The 21,574-nt window shown below is 43.6% G+C and overlaps 1 protein-coding gene across 1 annotated transcript in view; it reads left to right on the top strand.

Moving 5' to 3' along the window:
- Positions 1 to 211: 211 nt before the first annotated feature.
- Positions 212 to 21,574, top strand: part of MTMR7 (myotubularin related protein 7) — a 67,384-nt gene continuing 46,021 nt past the window's right edge. Inside the window, exon 1 of the mRNA XM_056558940.1 lies at positions 212 to 359. Within this exon, the coding sequence (XP_056414915.1) occupies positions 336 to 359 (24 nt within the window). The 5' untranslated portion in view covers positions 212 to 335. The remainder of the gene's footprint in view (positions 360 to 21,574) is intronic.

The raw sequence follows: 21,574 nt of genomic DNA, 5'->3' as shown, positions 1-21,574 counted from the left end.
ATACATAATTCTCTTCTATTGTCACGGTTCTATAATTCTGCGTTGACTACCGACCCTTGTGCTATCCTTATATCTATCAATATTTACAATTTACACATCATGTATTGATATTTACAATCTGATTTCTCTGTTAAATTAACCAGTGTTAAGAAATGTAAGAATAGGAGTTTCGAATCCGGAGAGGTTCAGCAGCAGCAGCGGCAGCAGTGAGAGCTGTCTGGCTGGGTAAGGGTTAAGGAGCTGTATCCCAGGCAGCACCTGGTGAGGAGGAGCCAGTCCTGACACATCCACATCCCCATATACTGATCGTCATCTCACAGCAGCAGCAGCACAACATGGAGCACATCAGGCTGCCTAAGGTTAGTACAGCAGGGACCCCCTCCTCATATACACTGCAGCCTTGTACCCCACATATACCAGGGACACCCCCTCCTCACCCACCCCTGTATTCTCCATTGCATGATGAGGAGGAGATTACTGACAACATGGAGCATCCTGTCCTGTGCTCTGTGCCTGGTGCAGGATACAGGCCCTAGCAGGATCATCTGGGATTAGGAGGATGAGGAGGGTATTATCAGAAGGGCATTGCTGTGATGCCACCTCTCCTTGGTTGCAGTGATCACTGGTTGTTTTTGTAGAATTTTCCCATGCCCCCCTTCATTGTGTGGAATGTGGTTGTTGTTAAATAGAAATGAATGTAATATACTGTAGGATGTGCAGTGCATCAAAATATGATGCAGATCATAATATATATATATATATATATATGTACATAAAATGATATTTGCACCAGCGGTTTTCACAAGTCCTAGTGGGGTGCATACTTATCCATTGGGGTGTAATGTGCGCCCCGAAGGCAAAGTCCATTGAGAAACATAACTGCTCAGTAATGGAGTTTAGGCAATTTGTCTCTCATGACAGTAAAACTGATGTCATGACATCATGCAGAGGTGACATCATGAGGGTTATGTTTATTTCTGGCAAGGTCATTCCGAGACCCCGGGGGAAGAATATGACTACGATCAGGGAAATTGTACACTTACAATATAGACTGTTTTTTCCCAACCAGTGCACTTCCAGCTGTTGCAAAACTACAACTCCCAGCATGCCTGGACAGCCTTTGGCTGTCCAGGCTTGCTGGGTGTTGTAGTTTTGCGACAGCTGGAGGCGCACTGGTTGGGAAACACTGCTTACGACCAAAACACCATGACACATCTGACATGGGGTGCTGGCTGCACATCTTTCCCCTCTTTAAAGGGGTATTCCGGTGGAAAACGCTTCCCCCCCCCCCCAAATAAACTGGTGCCAGAAAGTTAAACAGATTTGTAAATTACTTCTATTAAAAAAAATCTTAATCCTTCCAGTACCTATTAACTGCTGAATACTACAGAGGAAATTCTTTTCTTTTTGGAACACAATGCTCTCTGCTGACACAACGATCACAGTTCTCTCTGCTGACATCTCTGTCCATTTTAAAGGGGTACTCCGGTGGAAAACTTTTTTTTTTTTAAATCAACTGGTGCCAGAAAGTTAAACAGATTTGTAAATTACTTCTATTAAAAAATCTTAATCCTTCCAGTACTTTTTAGGGGCTGTATACTACAGAGGAAATGCTTTACTTTTTAGATTTCTCTGATGTCACGACCACAGTGCTCTCTGCTGTCCATTTTAGGAACTGTCCAGAACAGGAGAAAATCCCCATAGCAAACATATGCTGCTCAGGACAGTTCCTAAAATGGACAGCAGAGGTCAGCAGAGAGCACTGTGGTCATGACATCAGAGAAATCTAAAAAGTAAAGCATTTCCTCTGTAGTATATAGCCCCTAAAAAGTACTGAAAGAATTAAGATTTTTTTAATAGGAGTAATTTACAAATCTGTTTAACTTTCTGGCACCAGTTGATTTAAAAATAAATAAATAAATAAAGTACCCCTTTAAGATGTGCTGTGTTGCTATAAGTGGTGTAAGACACAGTATGTGTGTGTATATATATATATATATATATATATATATATATATATATAATTAAAAACCCTGGGCCTTGGCGTTTTCCGGTCCCTGACGCGCGCCAAGCAGAGATCGGAAGCGGATCCCTGCTGAAATGCTTCAGCAGGCATCCAGGGCAAATGCTGAGGGGGGGCCATGTCCGCCCTCCATGTCGGCGATTGCCGCAAATCGCGAGGGAAATCGCCCCTGCGATCTGCGGCGATACCGGGCTGATCGGGTCTCTGAGACCCGACCGCCCGGTAATTTTGCGTGATCCCGGTTGTCACAGACATCAAGCCTGCCATCTCTTCCTATCCCCTGCGATTCTCCGGTTAGTTAACCGACCAACCGGGGGGGGGGGGGGGGGCGGTTACTTCCTCCTGCCCTGCCCGGCCCCTGGAAGTCCGAAGAGAATGGGAGGAAGACCGGAGGACGCGGCGGGGGACGGAGGAGTGCTGGGCCCGGCCCCGGTAGTTACCTCGTCCCTGAAGACCCGGATCCCCGCGGCGGAGACGGCGGCGGTGGTGACAAGTGAGTTGATCTTCGGCGGCGGCGCGGGACCTTTGCAGCAGTTCAGACCGCCGTAAAGCGATCTGGACTGCTCCATCTGGTCCCCTTACACTACAACTCCCAGCATGCCCAGACAGCCCTTGGCGTCTGGGCATGCTGGGAGTTGCAGTTTTGCAACATCTGGAGGTCCACAGTTTGGTGACCACTGTGCCCTTTCAGATGTTGCAAAACTACACATCCTCAGCATGCCCTTACTGTCCAGGCATGCTGGGAGTTGTAGTTCTGTAACATCTGGCCCTTCAGAATTTAGGGATCGACCGATATCGTTTTTTTTAGGGCCGATACCGATAATCGGTGGAAGTTAGGGCCGATAGCTGATAACTTATACCGATATTCCGGTATAAGTTATCGGCTATTTATCCCCCCTCGACACCGCTGCAGGTTATTGATTTAAAGTGGGCACTTTAAATCAATGCACTGCAGTGGCTTTTGCGGTGCCATAGGCCGCCGCCACCACCCTCTTCTCTCCCCTACCTGTCAGGATGGTCCGGGCCATCCATTCTTCCTTCCTGTAGTGTCCGGCGCCATTCCGGCTGGAGAGTGCACCGGTCCGGGCTGTCCTTCTCCGGGGGGTCATCTTCTCCACTCCGGGCAGGCTCCGGCCTAGTAGCGCAGCATAGACGCCGCTGCGCAGTGACGCCCGTGCGCAGCGACGCACCTGACGTCACGGCGTAGCGGCGTCTATGCAGCGTACTAGGCCGGAGCCTGCCCGGAGTGGAGAAGAGGACCCACGGAGAAGGACAGCCCGTACCGGTTCACCCTCCATCCGGAATGGCGCCGGACACTACAGGAAGGAAGGATGGATGGCCCGGACCACCCCCATTACGGGTAAGTTTATTTATTTATTTTTTTATTGACTCGGAGGGTGGGGGAGGGGCCCGACTGGTATAGCGGTATGGGCAAAAATCCATACCGGTATACCGCCCAGCACTACGGTGGGGGTGCTACGTGGGGGGGCGGTCGCGGTGCGGGGGGCGGGGCATTATCGGCTTATCGACAAGGTAATTGCCGATACCGATAATGCCCAAAATCGTGATTATCGGCCATACCGATAATCGGTCGATCCCTACTTCAGATGTTGCAGAACTACAACTCCCAGCATGCCTGGACAGTTTTGGCATACTGGGAGTTGTAGTTTTGCAACATCTGGAAGGGCACAGATTGGGAACCACTGTATTAGTGGTCTGCAAACTGTAGTCCTCCAGATGTTGCAAAACTACAACTCCAAGCATGCTGGGAGTTGTAGTTCAGCAACATCTGGCTCTAAAGATGTTGCCAAACTACTACTTCCAGCATGCCTGAGAATGTTTGGGAGTTGTGGTTTTGCAACAACTGGAGGCACACTGGTTGGGAAACATTGTCTGTTTCCTAACTCAGTGTTTCCCAACCGGTGTGCCTCCAGCTGTTGCAAAACTATAACTACCATCATGCACTGATAGACCGTGCATGCTGGGAGTTGTAGTTTTGCAACAGCTGGAGGTTCCCCCCCCCTGTGAATGTACAGGGTACATTCACATGGGCGGGGGCTTACAGTGAGTATCATGCAGCAAATTTTGCGCGGCAGCTCAAACTCGCAGCGGGAAACTCGCTGTTATCCCCCGCCCGTGTGACAGTACCCTAAAAACACTACACTACACTACACTAACACAAAATAAAATAAAAAGTAAAAAACACTTCATATACACATACCCCTACACAGCCCCCCTCCCTTCCTCAATAAAAATGAAAAACATCTGGTACGCCACTGTTTCCAAAATGGAGCCTCCAGCTGTTGCAAAACAACAACTCCCAGTATTGCCGGACAGCCGTTGACTGTCCAAGCATGCTGGGAGTTTTGCAACAGTTGGAGGCACCCTGTTTGGGAATCACTGGAGTAGAATACCCCTATGTCCACCCCTATGCAAATCCCTAATTCAGGCCTCAAATGCGCATGGCGCTCTCTCACTTTGGAGCCCTGTCGTATTTCAAGGCAACAGTTTAGGGTCACATATGGGGTATCGCCGTACTCGGGAGAAATTGCCTAACAAATTTTGGGGGCTTTTTCTCCTTTCAACCCTTATGAAAATGTGAAGTTGGGGTCTACACTAGCATGTTAGTGTAAAAAAATAAATTTTGCCCTATACTTTTCATTTTGACAAGAGGTAAAAGGGGAAAAAAGCCCCCCAAAATTTGTAATGCAATTTCTCCCGACTACGGAGATACCCCATATGTGGGCGCAAAGTGCTCTGGGGGCGCACAACAAGGCCCAGAAGGGAGAGTGCACCATGTACACTTGAGGTGATTTGCACAGGGGTGGCTGATTGTTACAGCGGTTTTGACAAACGCAAAAAAAACAAAACCCCACATGTGACCCCATTTCGGAAACTACACCCCTCACGAAATGTAATGAGTGGTGCAGTGAGAATTTACCCCCCACTGGTGTCTGACAGATCTTTGGAACAGTGGCCTGTGCAAATTAAAAATTTTGTACAGCCCACTGTTCCAAAGATCTGACAGACACCAGTGGGGGGGGGGGGGGGGGTAAATGCTCACTGTACCCCTTGTTACGTTCCTCAAGGGGTTTAGTTGCCAAAATGGTACCATGTGTTTTTTTTTTTTTTTTTTTGCTGTCCTGGCACCATAGGGGCTTCCTAAATGCGACGTGCCTCCCGAGCATGCCCCCCCAAAATTTGCTCTCAAAAAGCCAAATATGACTCCTTCTCTTCTGAGCATTGTAGTTCGCCCGTAGTGCACTTCAGGTCAACTTATGGGGTACCTCCATACTAAGAAGAGATGGGGTTACAAATTTTGGATGGTATTTTCTGCTATTAACCCTTGCAAAAATGTGAAATTTGGGGGGGAAACACATTTTAGTGAAAAATTTTTTTCTTTTTTTTTTACGTATGCAAAAGTCGTGAAACCCCTGTGGGGTATTAAGGCTCACTTTATTCCTTGTTACGTTCCTTAAGGGGTCTAGTTTCCAAAATGGTATGCCATGTGTTTTTTTTTTTGCTGTCCTGGCACCATAGGGGCTTCCTAAATGCGACACGCCCCCGAGCAAAATTTGCTCTCAAAAAGCCAAATATGACTCCTTCTCTTCTGAGCATTGTAGTTCGCCCATAGTGCACTTCAGGTCAACTTATGGGGTACCTCCATACTCAGAAGAGATGGGGTTACACATTTTGGGGGTATTTTCTGCTATTAACCCTTGCAAAAATGTGAAATTTGGGGGGGAAACACACATTTTAGTAAATTTTTTATTTTGAAACACCTGTGGGGTATTAAGGCTCACTTAATTCCTTGTTACGTTCCTCAAGGGGTCTTGTTTCCAAAATGGTATGGCATGTGTTTTTTTTTTTTTTTGCTGTTCTGGCACCATAGGGTCTTCCTAAATGCAACATGCCCCCCAAAAACCATTTCAGAAAAACGTACTCTCCAAAATCCCCTTGTCGCTCCTTCGCGAGAGAAATTGGGCTACAAATATAAGTATTAATTTTCTCCTTTTACCCCTTGTAAAAAATCTAAAATTATTTGGAATATCCATTTTCCTTACAAGCAGAGAGCTTCAAAGTTAGAAAATGCTAAATTTTCAAATTTTTCATCAAATTTGGGGATTTTTCACCAGGAAAGGATGCAAGTTACCAAAAAATGTTACCACTATGTTAAAGTGGAATATGTCACGAAAAAACAATCTCAGAATCAGAATAACTAAAAGCATTCTAGAGTTATTAATGTTTAAAGTGACAGTGGTCAGATTTTCAAAAAAATGGCCGGGTCCTAAGGTGTAAAATGGCTGGGTCCTTAAAGGGGTATTCTGCCCCTAGACATCTTATCACCTATCCAAAGGATAGGGGATAAGATGTCAGATCGCCGCGGTCCCGCTGCTGGGAACCCCAGGGATCCCCGCTGCGGCACCGCGCTATCATTACAGCACAGAGCGAGTTTGCTCTGCACGTAATGATGGGCGGTACAGGGGCTGGAGCATCGTTACGTCATGGCTCCGCCCCTCGTGATGTCACGGTCCGCCCCTTTCAATACAAGTCTATGGGAGGGGGCGTGGCGGTCGTCACGCCCCCTCCCATAGACTTGCATTAAGGGGACGGGCCGTGATGTCACGAGGGGCGGCGCCATGACGTCACGCTGCTCCGTCCCCCGTATCGCCCGTCATTACGCACAGAGCGAACTCGCTCTGTGCTGTAATGATAGCGCGGTGCCGCAACGGGGATCTGGGGGGTCCCCAGCAGCGGGACCGCGGCGATCTGACATCTTATCCCCTATCCTTTGGATAGGGGATAAGATGTCTAGGGGCGGAATACTCCTTTAAGAGGTTAATGGTATGCCTCTGCTACCTTGCAGTGAAATAATGGGAGAGAGGACCCTACAAGTCAGTTTATAACCCATTGGACCCATTTGAGATGATTGGAGGTGTAATTGGTACAGGGTTTTTATCGAAAAGGATGGGGTACAGTTAGCAGGTTGTTCTGTTCCCAAATGGTGAAAAAAGGAGGCACGGGGTTAATCATGTCCTAATATTCTTTCTACAAAAAGTTGTACGTCTGTTTTCGCTTCAGAAATATTCAAATCTATAGCGGGACAGGTTTTGCATTGACATATGGCAGCTTCACCTTAGCTTGAAATTTTCGTCATTCTAGCACTTCTTATGCCAAAAACTTCCAGCAGCTTTACTATCTCAAGGTTAGATTTGCTTTGTTGGCTCTTACGCTGAGTAAGACATAGGCTTGGCACACACTTCTACCTACTGTGTACCAAGAATAAATGAAAGGGTCACCCTGTGCCACTGATCACAAGAAAATGTTGAATAAAATTCCTTTTAATACACCGTACTCAGGTTTAGGTACAGGTTTTCCTGACAAACAGAGCAATACAGGGTTCACTGATTCTCTAACGCTTAAAGTGTACCTGTCGTCAACAAACACTTTTATATAATGTAGATAGTACATTATATGTATATTTGTAATGTACATTGGTTAAGAATTGTGTATATTTTTGAGTGAAAAAATGCTGTCTCTGCAGCTATTGTCTGTGGGTCTCTGTGAGGAGTCCAAAAACAGGAAGTGAGGGCAGGACAAGCAGGGCTCTGTGCATTCTCCTGACTTGTCAATCATCCTTATGTATTAGCCAGGAGCATTTTATAGAGCCTCAGTGCACACTGTCCTGCTTTTTCTTAGTGTACAGAGTCCTGCTTGTCCACCCTCACTTCCTGTGTTTGGACTCCTCATAGAGACACACAGACAATAGCTGTAGGGACAAAAATATACACATTTTTTAACCAATGTATATTACAAATATACATATAATGGTATTATCTACATTATATAAAAAGTTTTTCTTGACAACAGGTACACTTTAAGAGGTTATCTAGAAATAGGAAACAGAGTGTATTTCTTCTAAAACCAGCACCACCCCTGTCCTCAGGCTATGTGTGGTATTACAACGTGGCTTCATTCACAAGGAACTGAGCTGCAATACTCCTCACACCCTGAGGCCAGGTGTGGTACAGTTCTTTTTGTTTTTAAAGAAGTCAGCTTGGTTTTTCTAAACCTGGAAAACCCCTTTAAGATTGGGCAGCTTTTTTTTTTAAGAAGGAAACGTTACTGAATTTAGCTATCCTGTTTAACCACCTTATGTTTGTCAATCTGTTAAGATTAAAATGTAAGTTTAGTAAATTTTTGGATGTCACAGTTTAGCAGACAATCCCTTTACTAGTAATATTATTTTTCTGATCTGTGTAGTTTGCCTCTCGGTTCATTATTTATGGTTTCTTGTATGAGACCAAGTCCATTTAGGTATAATTTCCATATATCTACAGGATGTACGTGCAAAATATTGAATCAATAGTTTTTTGTGTACACTTAGTAGGTGTAAGTTATTTCTTAATGCCTTAGGCTATGGACACACGCTATTTTAGTTTGGAGTCTTTTGGACTGAAAAATCACAAAAAACGGCCCCCTTTTTTTCACTTAAGCAGTTTCATGGTGTTTTTTCCAAAAATAATGTGTATAAGGCTAGATTTTTTTTCTGGTGCCTTTTGGAAAACTGCCACTGCAGTTTTTAACCAAAGCCAGAAGTGTATTTTAAAGGAATAAGTAATATAATGGATGGACTTTTCTCCTTCCTGCTGGATCCACTTCTGGCTTTGACTCAGAAACTGCAGTGGCAGTTTCCCAAAAAATGCCAGAAAAAAACCTGTGTGGAAACCTAGCCTAAGGTTATTTTCTTACAAACTCACAGCATGTTTCCTGCTGCGAGTTTGAAAGGGGCAGGCTTTCCACAGGCTGTCCACAGCAGATTTTCGGCAGCGGAATCTTTGCTGTAAAAATATGCTGCAGATCCTATTGACTTTAATTGGGACTGTGGCAAATTTTCTGCAGCAGAGGTTCTGCTGCTGAAAACTTGCCTCAAACAGCAGCAGGGAGCCCACCCCTTTCATACTTGCAGTGGTAACGGGGTATTTGCCCGGAATACCCCTTTAAATTCAGTTGCCTGGAGAGGCCTCCTTCATGGTCATTGCTGGATTGTGACGCAATATTTCAGGGTGTACACTTTAGGCTAAGTTTCCACTTTTTTTTTTTCTGGTAGTTTTTGGAATACTGCCACTGCAGTTTTTGAGCCAAAGTCAGAAGTGGATCCATAAGGGAGGAGAAGTGTAAGTTCTTCCTTTATATGTCCTATTCCTTTTGAATACACTTCTGGCTTTGGTTCAAAAACTGCAGTGGCAGATCTCCAAAAACTGCCAGAAAAAAAACCAAGTGGAAACTTAGTCTTAAGCACACGGCGAGTTGGTAAAAAACCCTACAGGTCAGTTCACACGTACGTATTTTTGCTGCATATCTGCTGCGGATTTGCTGCTGCAGATTTTGCTGCTCATTGACTTCAATGGGCAGCAAAATCTGCTGAAGCAGATCTGCAGCAGAAAATACACACATTCACACTGATGTTTATGTTCACAGCGCGTAATTCCAATTGCGGCATTGGCCCTCCATGTTTTTCCCATCTAGGTTTTATTAACCCCTTAACGACCACGGATGTATATTTACATCCGTGGCCGGCTCCCGATCTTCGAAGCGCGCTCAGAAGCTGAGCACGCTTCGTAACTGCTGTGTCCCGATTGCTTTCAGCAACCAGGACCTGTGGCTAATACCGGACATCGCCGTTCGGGCTGATGTCTGGGAATTACCCTTTAGACGCTGCGATCAAAGTTGATCGCGGCATCTAAAACGGGAGAAATCCATATCGGCTAGCTCAGCGGAGCTGATCGGGACCACCGCGGGGAAATCGCGGCATCCCGATCAGCTGAGAGGACAGCAGGAGGTGTCTTGCCTTCTTCCCGGCAGTCCGATCGCCGTTTGATTGCTCCAAGCCTGAAATCCAGGCTTGAGCTATCAAGTGCAGAAAACACTGATCAATGCATTCCTATGGCAATGCATTGAACAGTGCCTGCAATCAGTGTATGCAATGTTAGCCCCTAGAGGCGGCTATAACACTGCATAAAAAAGTTACAAAAAAAAATTAATAAATGTGATTTAACCCCTTCCCTAATAAAAATTAAAATCACCCCCCCCCCTTTCCCATTTAAAAAAAAAAAAAACAGTGTAAATAAAAATAAACATATATGGTATCGTCGCTTGCGTAAATGTCCGAACTATAAAAATATATAGTTAATGACCACACGGTCAATGGCGTACGCGCAAAAAATTCAAAAGTCCACAATAGCGTATTTTTGGTCACTTTTTATACCATAAAAAATGAATAAAAAGCGATCAAAAAGTCCGATCAAAACAAAAATGATAGCGATAAAAACTTCAGATCAAAAAATGATCCCTCATACCGCCCCGTATGCGGAAAAATAAAAAAGGTATAGGGGTCAGAACATGACAGATTTAAATGTATTAATTTTCATGCATTTAGTTATGCATTTACTATGCATTTAATTATGATCAAACCTATATAAGTAGGGTATCATTTTAATCATATGGACCTACAGAATAAAGATTAGGTGTCATTTTTATCGAAAATGTACTGTGTAGAAACGGAAGCCCCCAAAAGTTACAAAATGGCTACATTCTTGCCATTATGCCCCCTCCTATAGACATGAATGGAGGGGGTGTGGCGTGACATCACAAACGCTGCCGGCCCGGAGATCACGGGGGTCCCCAGCGGCGAGACACCAGCGATCAGACTTTTTATCCCCTATCATTTGGATTGAGGTGGTATTTTACACTTTTCAACAAAAAATGACCATGATGGGAAAGCTTGAAATCATTTATTATTGCTTCACTGTAAACTGCCACTGCATATTTGTCATGTGCCATGTAGTCTGACACAACTATGTACGGTACTGACTGAAGCTGTTTTGACTCATTCTTATAGTAAAGCTGTATATGCTTCCTTTCAGCTGCTGTTTTACCCATTGTTGATAATATACCACAATAAATAATACATTTTTGTGACCTACATGACAATTAAAGGGGTTATCCAGGAATAAAAATTTTTTATTTTTTATATCAACTGGCTCCAGAAAGTTAAACAGATTTGTAAATTACTTCTATTAAAAAATCTTAATCCTTCCAATAGTTATTAGCTTCTGAAGTTTTCCGTCTAACTGCTCATTGATGATGTCACGTCCCGAGAGCTGTGCATGATGGGAGAATATCCCCATAGGAACTGCACAGCTCCCGGGACGTGAGTCATCAGAGAGCAGATGGACAGAAAACAGCAACTCAACTTCAGAAGCTAATAACTTTTGGAAGGATTAAGATTTTTTTAATAGAAGTAATTTACAAATCTGTTTAACTTTCCAGAACCAGTTGATGTATATAAAAAAAAAAAGGTTTTGCCTGGAATACCCCTTTAACCCCTTAACCCCTTAAGGACTCAGCCCATTTTGGCCTTAAGGACTCAGACAATTTAATTTTTACGTTTTCATTTTTTCCTCCTCGCCTTCTAAAAATCATAACTCTTTTATATTTTCATCCACAGACTAGTATGAGGGCTTGTTTTTTGCGCGACCAGTTGTCCTTTGTAATGACATCACTCATTATATCATAAAATGTATGGCGCAACCAAAAAACACTATTTTTGTGGGGAAATTAAAACGAAAAACGCAATTTTGCTAATTTTGGAAGGTTTTGTTTTCACGCCGTACAATTTCTGGTAAAAATGACATGTGTTCTTTATTCTGAGGGTCAATACGATTAAAATGATACCCATTATTATATACTTTTATATTATTGTTGCGCTTAAAAAAAATCACAAACTTTTTAACCAAATTAGTACGTTTATAATCCCTTTATTTTGATGACCTATAACTTTTTTATTTTTCAGTATAAGCGGCGGTATGGGGGCTCATTTTATGCGCCATGATCTGTACTTTTTTTTGATACCACATTTGTATATAAAAAACTTTTAATACATTTTTTATCATTTTTTTTTTAATAAAATGTATTAAAAAAGTAGGAATTTTGGACTTTTTAAAATTTTTTTCGTTCACGCCGTTCACCGTACGGGATCATTAACATTTTATTTTAATAGTTCGGACATTTACGCACGCGGCGATACCAAATATGTCTATAAAAAATGTTTTTTACGCTTTTTGGGGGTAAAATAGGAAAAAACGGACGTTTTACTTTTTTATTGGGGGAGGGGATTTTTCACTTTTTTTTTACTTTTACATTTTTTTACATTTTTTTTTACACTTGAATAGTCCCCATAGGGGACTATTCATAGCAATACCATGATTGCTAATACTGATCTGTTCTATGTATAGGACATAGAACAGATCAGTATTATCGGTCATCTCCTGCTCTGGTCTGCTCGATCACAGACCAGAGCAGGAGACGCCGGGAGCCGCACGGAGGAAGGTGAGGGGACCTCCGTGCGGCGTTATGAATGATCGGATCCCCGCAGCAGCGCTGCGGGCGATCCGATCGTTCATTTTAATCGCGAACTCCCGCAGATGCCGGGATCTGTATTGATCCCGGCACCTGAGGGGTTAATGGCGGACGCCCGCGAGATCGCGGGCGTCGGCCATTGCCGGCGGGTCCCTGGCTGCGATCAGCAGCCGGGATCAGCCGCGCATGACACGGGCATCGCTCCGATGCCCGCGGTTATGCTTAGGACGTAAATGTACGTCCTGGTGCGTTAAGTACCACCTCACCAGGACGTACATTTACGTCCTGCGTCCTTAAGGGGTTAAGGACACATGACGTGCTCATACGTCTCCATTTCCGAGTCCTTAAGGACACATGACGTATGAGAACGTCATGTGTTTTACCGGCCCCCCGCAACCATCTGGAGCGGAGCCGGTGCCCGATGCCTGCTGAAATCGTTCAGCAGGCATCGGGGCATATCGCCCAGGGGGGTCATTATGACCCCCCATGTCGGCGATGGCCGCAGATCGCTGGACAATTCAGTCCAGCGATCTGCGGCGGATTCCGGGTCAATAGGGTCTCCAGTGACCCGGTGACCCGGAATTATTGGCTGATCGGGGCCCCGAACAGCCAGAGCCAGCAGGGGTGAGGTGGCACTGGTGCCACCTCATGATCGCCCTGATTCGTCGGCCGGATTACCGGCCGACTAATCAGGGCGCCTGCTGCGGGTGTCGCTCCCGCAACCCGCTCCGCCCCTCTTCCGGAGGACGTGAGCGGGTGCGGGACGTGCACCCCGGGTGCTGGGGACCCCGATCCCCGGTGTCAATGTTGGGATCGGGGCCCCAGGAGCAGCGGCGGCGGCGGCGACGACGACGAGGGACTGACCTGTGCGGCGAGGATCATTGGAGGTGAGTGACAGCCTCCTGCTGTTGCTTAGCAACAGCTCCCAGCATGCAAAAAGGGCATGCTGGGAGCTGTAGTTATGCAACAGCAGGAGGCAGACCACCACAACTCCCAGCATTCCCTTATGGGCATGCTGGGACTTGTAGTTTTGCAACAGCTGGAGGCACATTCTTTCTATGGAAAAGTGTACCTTCAGCTGTTGTATAACTACAACTCCCAGCTTGCACAATCAGCTAAAGTGCATGCTGGGAGTTGTAGTGGTGCATCTGGTGGTTGCATAACTACAACTCCCAGCATGCCCGTTGGCTGTCGGTGACTGCTGAGAGTTGTAGTTTTGCAACAGCTGAAGGCACACTGAGTTAAGTAGCAAACCAGTGTGTCTCCAGCTGTTGCATAACTACAATCCCCAGCATCCCCAGCCAAAATAGTATGCCTCCAGCTGTTGCATAACTACAACACCCAGCATGCCCTTCCGCTGTCCGTACATGCTGGGGGTTGTAGCTTTTGCAACAGCTGAAGGCACACTGGTTGCAAAACACTGAGTTTGTTACTAAACTCTGTGTTTCACAACCAGTGTGCCTCCAGCTGTTGCAAAACTACAACTCCCAGCATGCACTGATAGACCGTACATGCTGGGAGTTGTAGTTTTGCAACAGCTGGATGTTCCCCCCCCCCCCCCCCCAATGTGAATGTACAGGGTACACTCACATGGGCGGAGGATTACAGTAAGTATCCGGCTGCAAGTTTGAGGTGCGGCAAAATTTCTGCCGCAGCTCAAACTGCCAGCGAGAAACTACTGTGAACCCCCCGCCCGTGCGACTGTACCCTAAAAACACTACACTACACTAACACACAATAAAATAAAAAGTAAAAAACACTACGTATACACATACCCCTACACAGCCCCCCTCCCCAATAAAAATGAAAAACGTCTGGTACGCCACTGTTTCCAAAACGGAGCCTCCAGTTGTTGCAAAACAACTACTCCCAGTATTGCCAGATAGCCGTTGACTGTCTAGGCATGCTGGGAGTTTTACAACAGCTGGAGGCACCCTGTTTGGGAATCCCTGGCGTAGAATACCCCTATGTCCACCCCTATGCAATCCCTAATTTAGGCCTCAAATGCGCATGGCGCTCTCACTTTGGAGCCCTGTCGTATTTCAAGGCAACAGTTTAGGGTCACATATGGGGTATCGCCGTACTCGGGAGAAATTGCCTAAAAAATTTTGGGGGGTATTTTCTGCTATTACCCTTTTAAAAAATGTAAAATTTTTGGGAAAACAAGCATTTTAGGTAAAAAAAATATATATTTTTTTACATATGCAAAAGTCGTGAAACACCTGTAGGGTATTAAGGTTCAAATTACCCCTTGTTACGTTCCCCGAGGGGTCTAGTTTCCAAAATGGTATGCCATGTGTTTTTTTTTTTTGCTGTTCTGGCACCATAGGGGCTTCCTAAATGCGGCATGCCCCCAGAGCAAAATTTGTTTACAAAAAGCCAAATGTATACTCCTTCTTTTCTGAGACCTGTAGTGCGCCAGCAGAGCACTTTTCACCCCCATATGGGGTGTTTTCTGAATCGGGAGAAATTGGGCTTCAAATTTTGGGGGGTATTTTCCGCTATTACCCTTTTTAAAAATGTAAAATTTTTGGGAAACCAAGCATTTTAGGTAAAAAATATATATATTTTTTTTACATATGCAAAAGTCGTGAATCACCTGTAGGGTATTAAGGTTCACTTTACCCTTGTTACGTTCCCTGAGGGGTCTAGTTTCCAAAATGGTATGCCATATGTTTTTTTTTTGCTGTCCTGGCACCATAGGGGCTTCCTAAATGCGGCATGCCCCCCAAAAACCATTTGTCGCTCCTTCCCTTCTGAGCCCTCTACTGCGCCCGCTGAACAATTTACATAGACATATGAGGTATGTGCTTACTCGAGAGAATTTGGGTTTCAAATACAAGTACCGTAAAAATTTTCTCCTTTTTACCCCTTGCAAAAATTCAAAAATTGGGTCTACAAGAACATGCGAGTGTAAAAAATGAAGATTTTGAATTTTCTCCTTCACTTTGCTGCTATTCCTGTGAAACACCTAAAGGGTTAATACACTTACTGAATGTCATTTTGAATACTTTGGGGGGTGTAGTTTTTATAATGGGGTCTTTTATGGGGTATTTCTAATATGAAGACCCTTCAAATCCACTTCAAAACTGAACTGGTCCCTGAAAAATAGTGAGTTTGAAAATTTTGTGAAAAATTTCAAAATTGCTGCTGAACTTTGAAGCCCTCTGGTGTCTTCCAAAAGTAAAAACTCATAAATTTTATGATGCAAACATAAAGTAGACATATTGTATATGTGAACCAAAAAAAAATATATTTTGAATATCCATTTTCCTTACAAGCAGAGAGCTTCAAAGTTAGAAAAATGCAAAATTTTCATTTTTTTCATCAAATTTTGGGATTTTTCACCAAGAAAGGATGCAAGTTACCATAAAATTTTACCACTAAGTTAAAGTAGAATATGTCACGAAAAAACAAACTTGGAATCAGAATGATAACTAAAAGCATTCCAGAGTTATTAATGTTTAAAGTGACAGTGGTCAGAATTGCAAAAAATGCTCCGGTCCTTAAGGCATAAAATGGCCTGGTCCTTAAGGGGTTAATCCTTCCAATAATTATCAGCTGCTGAAGTTGAGTTGTTCTTTTCTGTCTGGCAACAGTGCTCTCTGCTGACACCTCTGCTTGTCTTGGGAACTGCACAGCTCCTGGGACGTGAGTCATCAGAGAGCAGAGGGACAGAAAACAATAACTCAACTTCAGAAGCTAATAACTATTGGAAGGATTAAGATTTTTTAATAGAAGTAATTTACAAATCTGAAGAAAAAATAGGTATGTGCAGCTCACAATTACTAATACATACCGAGGTCAAACTAGGGCATGCAGCTATACCTTAGTTGCAAAAAAGGAAAGAAAACCAAAAACAAATACTTGTGCCCGGACCTTCTAGGTGAGTATGAATATAATGAATTTGGGTTAATAATTATAAAAAATAGTGGGACGTGCTTCAATAATAATATATTAAATTTATTAAAATGACAATGTGAAAGGTTACTCCTCACAGGGCCCTGTGTGGAGAACACATAAGATACAGGCAATAGATATTAATGCATAAAAATATATAAATGTACCACTGGCATATATAGTAGTTTCTTATGTGCAACAAGGAAATGCCTATTCTGGGTAAGCAAATACTCAATGCACAAAAACAAGCCACATGCAGGCTAAAAGTACGCTAATAGAGTGGCTAGGTACCACATTTAAATATATATAAGCCAAATGTGTCCTTATTTTATGCTAGACAGTTTGTAGCAATTCAAAATATGTTACCGGTCTTGTGTAACAGTTCTGGCAGTCCGCACTGTGAACAAGTAATATTGTAGCAGTGCCTGGATGGTAAGGCGCACTGAATCCTCTGTGCGGCGGTCCCGGATGGTAACAAGAAGATAGCCGCACTTTCTGGAGCATATTGATATAAAAAAAAAAAAAAAAAAAGTTTTTCCCTGGAATACCCCTTTAATCCTTAAAATTAAACATGGTTCTTAATTAAATTAAGGTTATGTCAGTGTTACGATATAATTTTTTAGAAGCTGAAGAAAGAAAATAAAAATAACCATAATTGGATGTCAATCCTTTCATCTGCTAAAATAAAATTAAAAAAAACTGATTTTATTGTGACCTACACTATGTGCTGACACCTGTTTATTTTTCATTTTATTCTAGAGGTAGATAATGGATAAATTACAAATCAGTATTAGTTATGCATAAAGTGATATAGGATTATTTACCTGTAATAATATAACAGTCAGTATTGGTCTATTTGGAATACTAATCTGTTATTCATAAGTGGTATAAATCAGTATGGGATTCTATCCTTTGTTGGCCACCATATTGGATGATTCAGTGCTGGCGACCAACAATACAAACCTAAAAAATACCATGAATTTATTAACTTGGGATGTTAAAGGGTTACTCCGCTCCTCAGTGTTTGGAACAACTATACCGAACGCTGGAGCCAGCGCCGGGAGCTTGTGATGTGAAAGCCCCGCCCCCTCATGACATCACACCCCGCCCCTCTCAATGCAAGTCTATGGGTGGAGGCGTGACTGCCGTCACGCCTCCTCCCATAGACTTGCATTGAGGAGGCGGGGTGTGACGTCATGAGGGGGCGGGGCTATGATGTCACGAGATGCTGACTCCAGAGTGCTCCAGAAGCAGCAATGACTTTACTACTCCCCCTTAGTATATTAGATACCATGTCATGCTATAGACAAAGTATTATGTTTTATCTGTGTGGAAACAGGTGAAATGCAGATGGGCTGTGATAGTATAGGACACTTTACTCCTGCTTTAAAGGGGTACTCCGCCCCTAGACATCTTATCCCCTATCCAAAGGATAGGGGATAAGATGTCAGATCGCCGAGGTGCCACTGCTGGGGACCCCAGGGATCCCCGCTGCAGCACCGCGCTCTCATTACAGCACAGAGCGAGTTCGCTCTGCACGTAATGACGCGCAATACGGGGGCCGGAGCATCGCTACGTCACGGCTCCGCCCCTCGTGATGGCACAGCCCGCCCCTTTCAATACAAGTCTATGGGAGGGGGCGTGGCGGTCGTCACAACCCCCTCCCATAGACTTGCATTAAGGGGACGGGCCGTGATGTCATGAGGGGCGGAGCCATGGCGTCACACTGCTCCGTCCCCTGCGGGGTGGCGCAGCGGGGATCCCAGGGCTCCCCAGCAGTGGGGCCGCGGCGATCTGACATCTTATCCCCTATCCTTTGGATAGGGGATAAGATGTCTAGGGGCGGAGTACCCCTTTAATAATAGAGGTACTAAATAAAACCAGCAAGGTGGACTGACACACTTTTCTTTCAGAATCGCTTAGGCACTGCAGCTGCAGAAGACAGATAAGTTGGATACATGGATGACATAGCTGATTGCCAAACACTTGATCAATACGAATCAATGTCCCTAAATCCTAAAAACCATACTGATAGGTTTATATGGAATTGACTTTATCACTGGACATATGTGCACTAGCAAAGTCCATTAGAGCATCCTTCCACAATAGATTAGCAGCCATGTAATAGGGTTCTTAAGATGCCCACACACCTTAGATTAAACGGGGATTCCAGGAAAAAAAATATATTTTTATATCAACTGGCTCCAGAAAGTTAAACAGATTTGTAAATTACTTCTATTAAAAATTCTTAATCCTTCCAATAATTATCAGCTGCTGAAGTTGAGTTGTTTTCTGTCTGGCAACAGTGCTCTCTGCTGACATCTCTGCTTGTCTTGGGAACTGAAGTAGAAGAGGTTTGCTATGGGGATTTGCTTCTTCTCTGGACAGTTACCGAGACACGTGTCATCAGAGAGCACTTAGACAGAAAACAACAAGTCAACTTCAGCAGCTCATAAGTACTGAAAGGATTTAGATTTTTTAATAGAAGTCATTTAAAAATCTGTTTAAAGGGGACCTTTCATCAAAAAAAACTTTTGATATATTATAGATTAATGTATGCAGAATAACTTTCCAATAGCATGTTATTAAAAAATATGCTTCTTTCTATTTAATTTTCCACTTTGAAAAATGACCACTAGAGGTCTCCCTACCAGTCCTTTTTTTATAGATTTCAGACTCATGCTGGAGTCCTAAATCTCAGACTGCAGCCGGGACACAGACAAACTCCCTGACAGGGAGCAGTGCTGAGTTTGTCTGTGTCCTGGCTGCAGTCTGAGATTTAGGACTCCAGCATGAGTCTGAAATCTATAAAAAAGGACTGGTAGGGAGACCTCTAGTGGTCATTTTTCAAAGTGGAAAATGAAATAGAAAGAAGCATATTTTTTAATAATATACTATTGGGAAGTTATTCTGCATACATTAATCTATACTATATCAAAAGTTTTTTTGATGAAAGGTCCCCTTTAACTTTCTGGAGCCAGTTGATATATGAAACATTTTTTTTCCTGGATAACCCCTCAAGGGAACCTGCCACCTTTGACCACGTTGAAAGTTCATGCATGTGGAGAGGTCAGAAGGGAGAACTGTCAGCCATACAAACATGTGAAATGGTATGGCCTCCTAATGGAAACTGAGCTCCATTGTATTGCCAGTACATTTGCGTAAGATAATCCAAAGAAGAGTCTGGAAGTAGATCAAAGCTTGTAGACTGAGCTCAGCATCTTTCTGAAGGACATATGGGGGGGAGGGGGGGAAGGTGATGCATCAATGACTTGCTGGTCACCTTTATTAATTATTTAGTAAGAAGGTCCCAAGTGTACATAGTTGTGTAACACCTACTGGCAAAGCTCTGCTAGGGAGGTGGGATCATGCTATGGAGAAATGGTGAGGATCAATTGCCCTATTGATTTAATGGGTTATAGTTGTGTCATTGGAAACCCCCATTCAGGATTAGATATAATGTTATCCCTCAACTTACAATGGCCTCAACATACAATAGTTTCAACATACAATGGTCTTTTCTGGACCATTGTAACTTGAAACCAGACTCAACATACAATGCTTTGAAATCTGTGAAACGTGTCAATGGCAGGACAATCAGAATGGATATTTCACTGGTAAAACCCCTGTGCATGCACTGACTGGTGTCTGGTAGCGCCCCCTACAGTACAGGGTGGTACTACATGTTCTGTACTCTTTACCTGTATTACTGAAGTGCATACACTGACTGGTGTCTGGTAGCGCCCCCTACAGTACAGGGTGGTACTACATGTTCTGTACTCTTTACCTGTATTACTGAAGTGCATGCACTGACTGGTGTCTGGTAGCGCCCCTACAGTACAGGGTGGTACTACATGTTCTGTACTCTTTACCTGTGCCAGGGTTAGCTGCTCCTTTGGGCATCAGGTGAGGGCTGCTCCATTTTCCTATTTTTTTTTTTTATATGTAAGGATTTGATTTATCTGTATTAGTTATTTACTTATTTTTCTTTAATCCTCACTTTTTCCTATTTTTGGATGACATTTTGGTGGCTTCAGAACCAATTACCAGGTTTCCATAGAGTTCTGGTCTCAACATACAATGGTTTCAACATACAGTGGTCGTCCTGGAACCAATTAATATTGTAACTTGAGGGACCACTGTAATGTTATCTCTCTGTATTCTACTGTTAGCAGAATCACACAACATGTAAAGCCTGTACAAATATGTCTAACAACTAAAAGATAACATTTAGAATCTCATGAAAAGCTTTGTTTGCACTTACTCAAACACCTCCTGTCATTGGACACATTTGCTGAAGATTTGCTGCCTCAGATATTGACTTTAATGGGCAGCAAAATTTGCTTAAAGGGGTACTCCAGTGGAAATTTTTTTTTTTTTTTTAAATCAACTGGTGCCAGAAAGTTAAACAGATTTGTAAATTACTTCTATTAAAAAAATCTTAATCCTTCCAGTACTTATTAGCTGCTGAATACTACAGAGGAAATTCTTTTCTTTTTGGAACACAGAGCTCTCTGCTGACATCACAAGCACAGTGCTCTCTGCTGACATATCTGTCCATTTTAGGAACTGTCCATTGTAGGAGAAAATCCCCATAGCAAACATATGCTGCTCTGGACAGTTCCTAAAATGGACAGAGATGTCAGCAGAGAGCACTGTGCTTGTGATGTCAGCAGAGAGCTCTGTGTTCCAAAAAGAAAAGAATTTCCTCTGTAGTATTCAGCTGCTAATACGTACTGGAAGGATTAAGATTTTTTTAAATAGAAGTAATTTACAAATCTGTTTAACTTTCTGGCACCAGTTGATTTAAAGAAAAAAAAGTTTTCCACCAGAGTGCCCCTTTAAGCAAATCTGCAGCAGATCTGCAGCAAAAATATGCATGTGTGAACGCACCCTAAGAGTGCGTTCACATACGCATATTTTTTCTGCAGATATGCTGCAGATTTTGCTGCCCATTGACTTCAATGGGCAGCAAAATCTGCTGAAGCAGATCTGCAGCAGAAAATCCTCACGTGTGAACGCACCCTAATTCATTTGTGGCAGATTTGTTGCAGACATGTCAGCAACAAATGAATGGGACGGAATATCAGTAGCTCACATTTCTGTAATAAATCTGCAGAGTTTGTATACACCCTTAGGCTCTGTACACATTTGCATCAGAGACTCTGCGTGGATCATCCTTTGCAGGTTTAGTAATATTTGACGCCCCGGAAGAAGCCAGGAAGTGGC

The sequence above is a fragment of the Hyla sarda genome, chromosome 1 (assembly GCF_029499605.1).
Source record: "Hyla sarda isolate aHylSar1 chromosome 1, aHylSar1.hap1, whole genome shotgun sequence".
In the NCBI taxonomy this organism is placed as follows: Eukaryota; Metazoa; Chordata; class Amphibia; order Anura; family Hylidae; genus Hyla; species Hyla sarda.
Note: the sequence above shows the minus strand (reverse complement) of the source record. Positions and strands in the feature narration are given on the sequence as shown.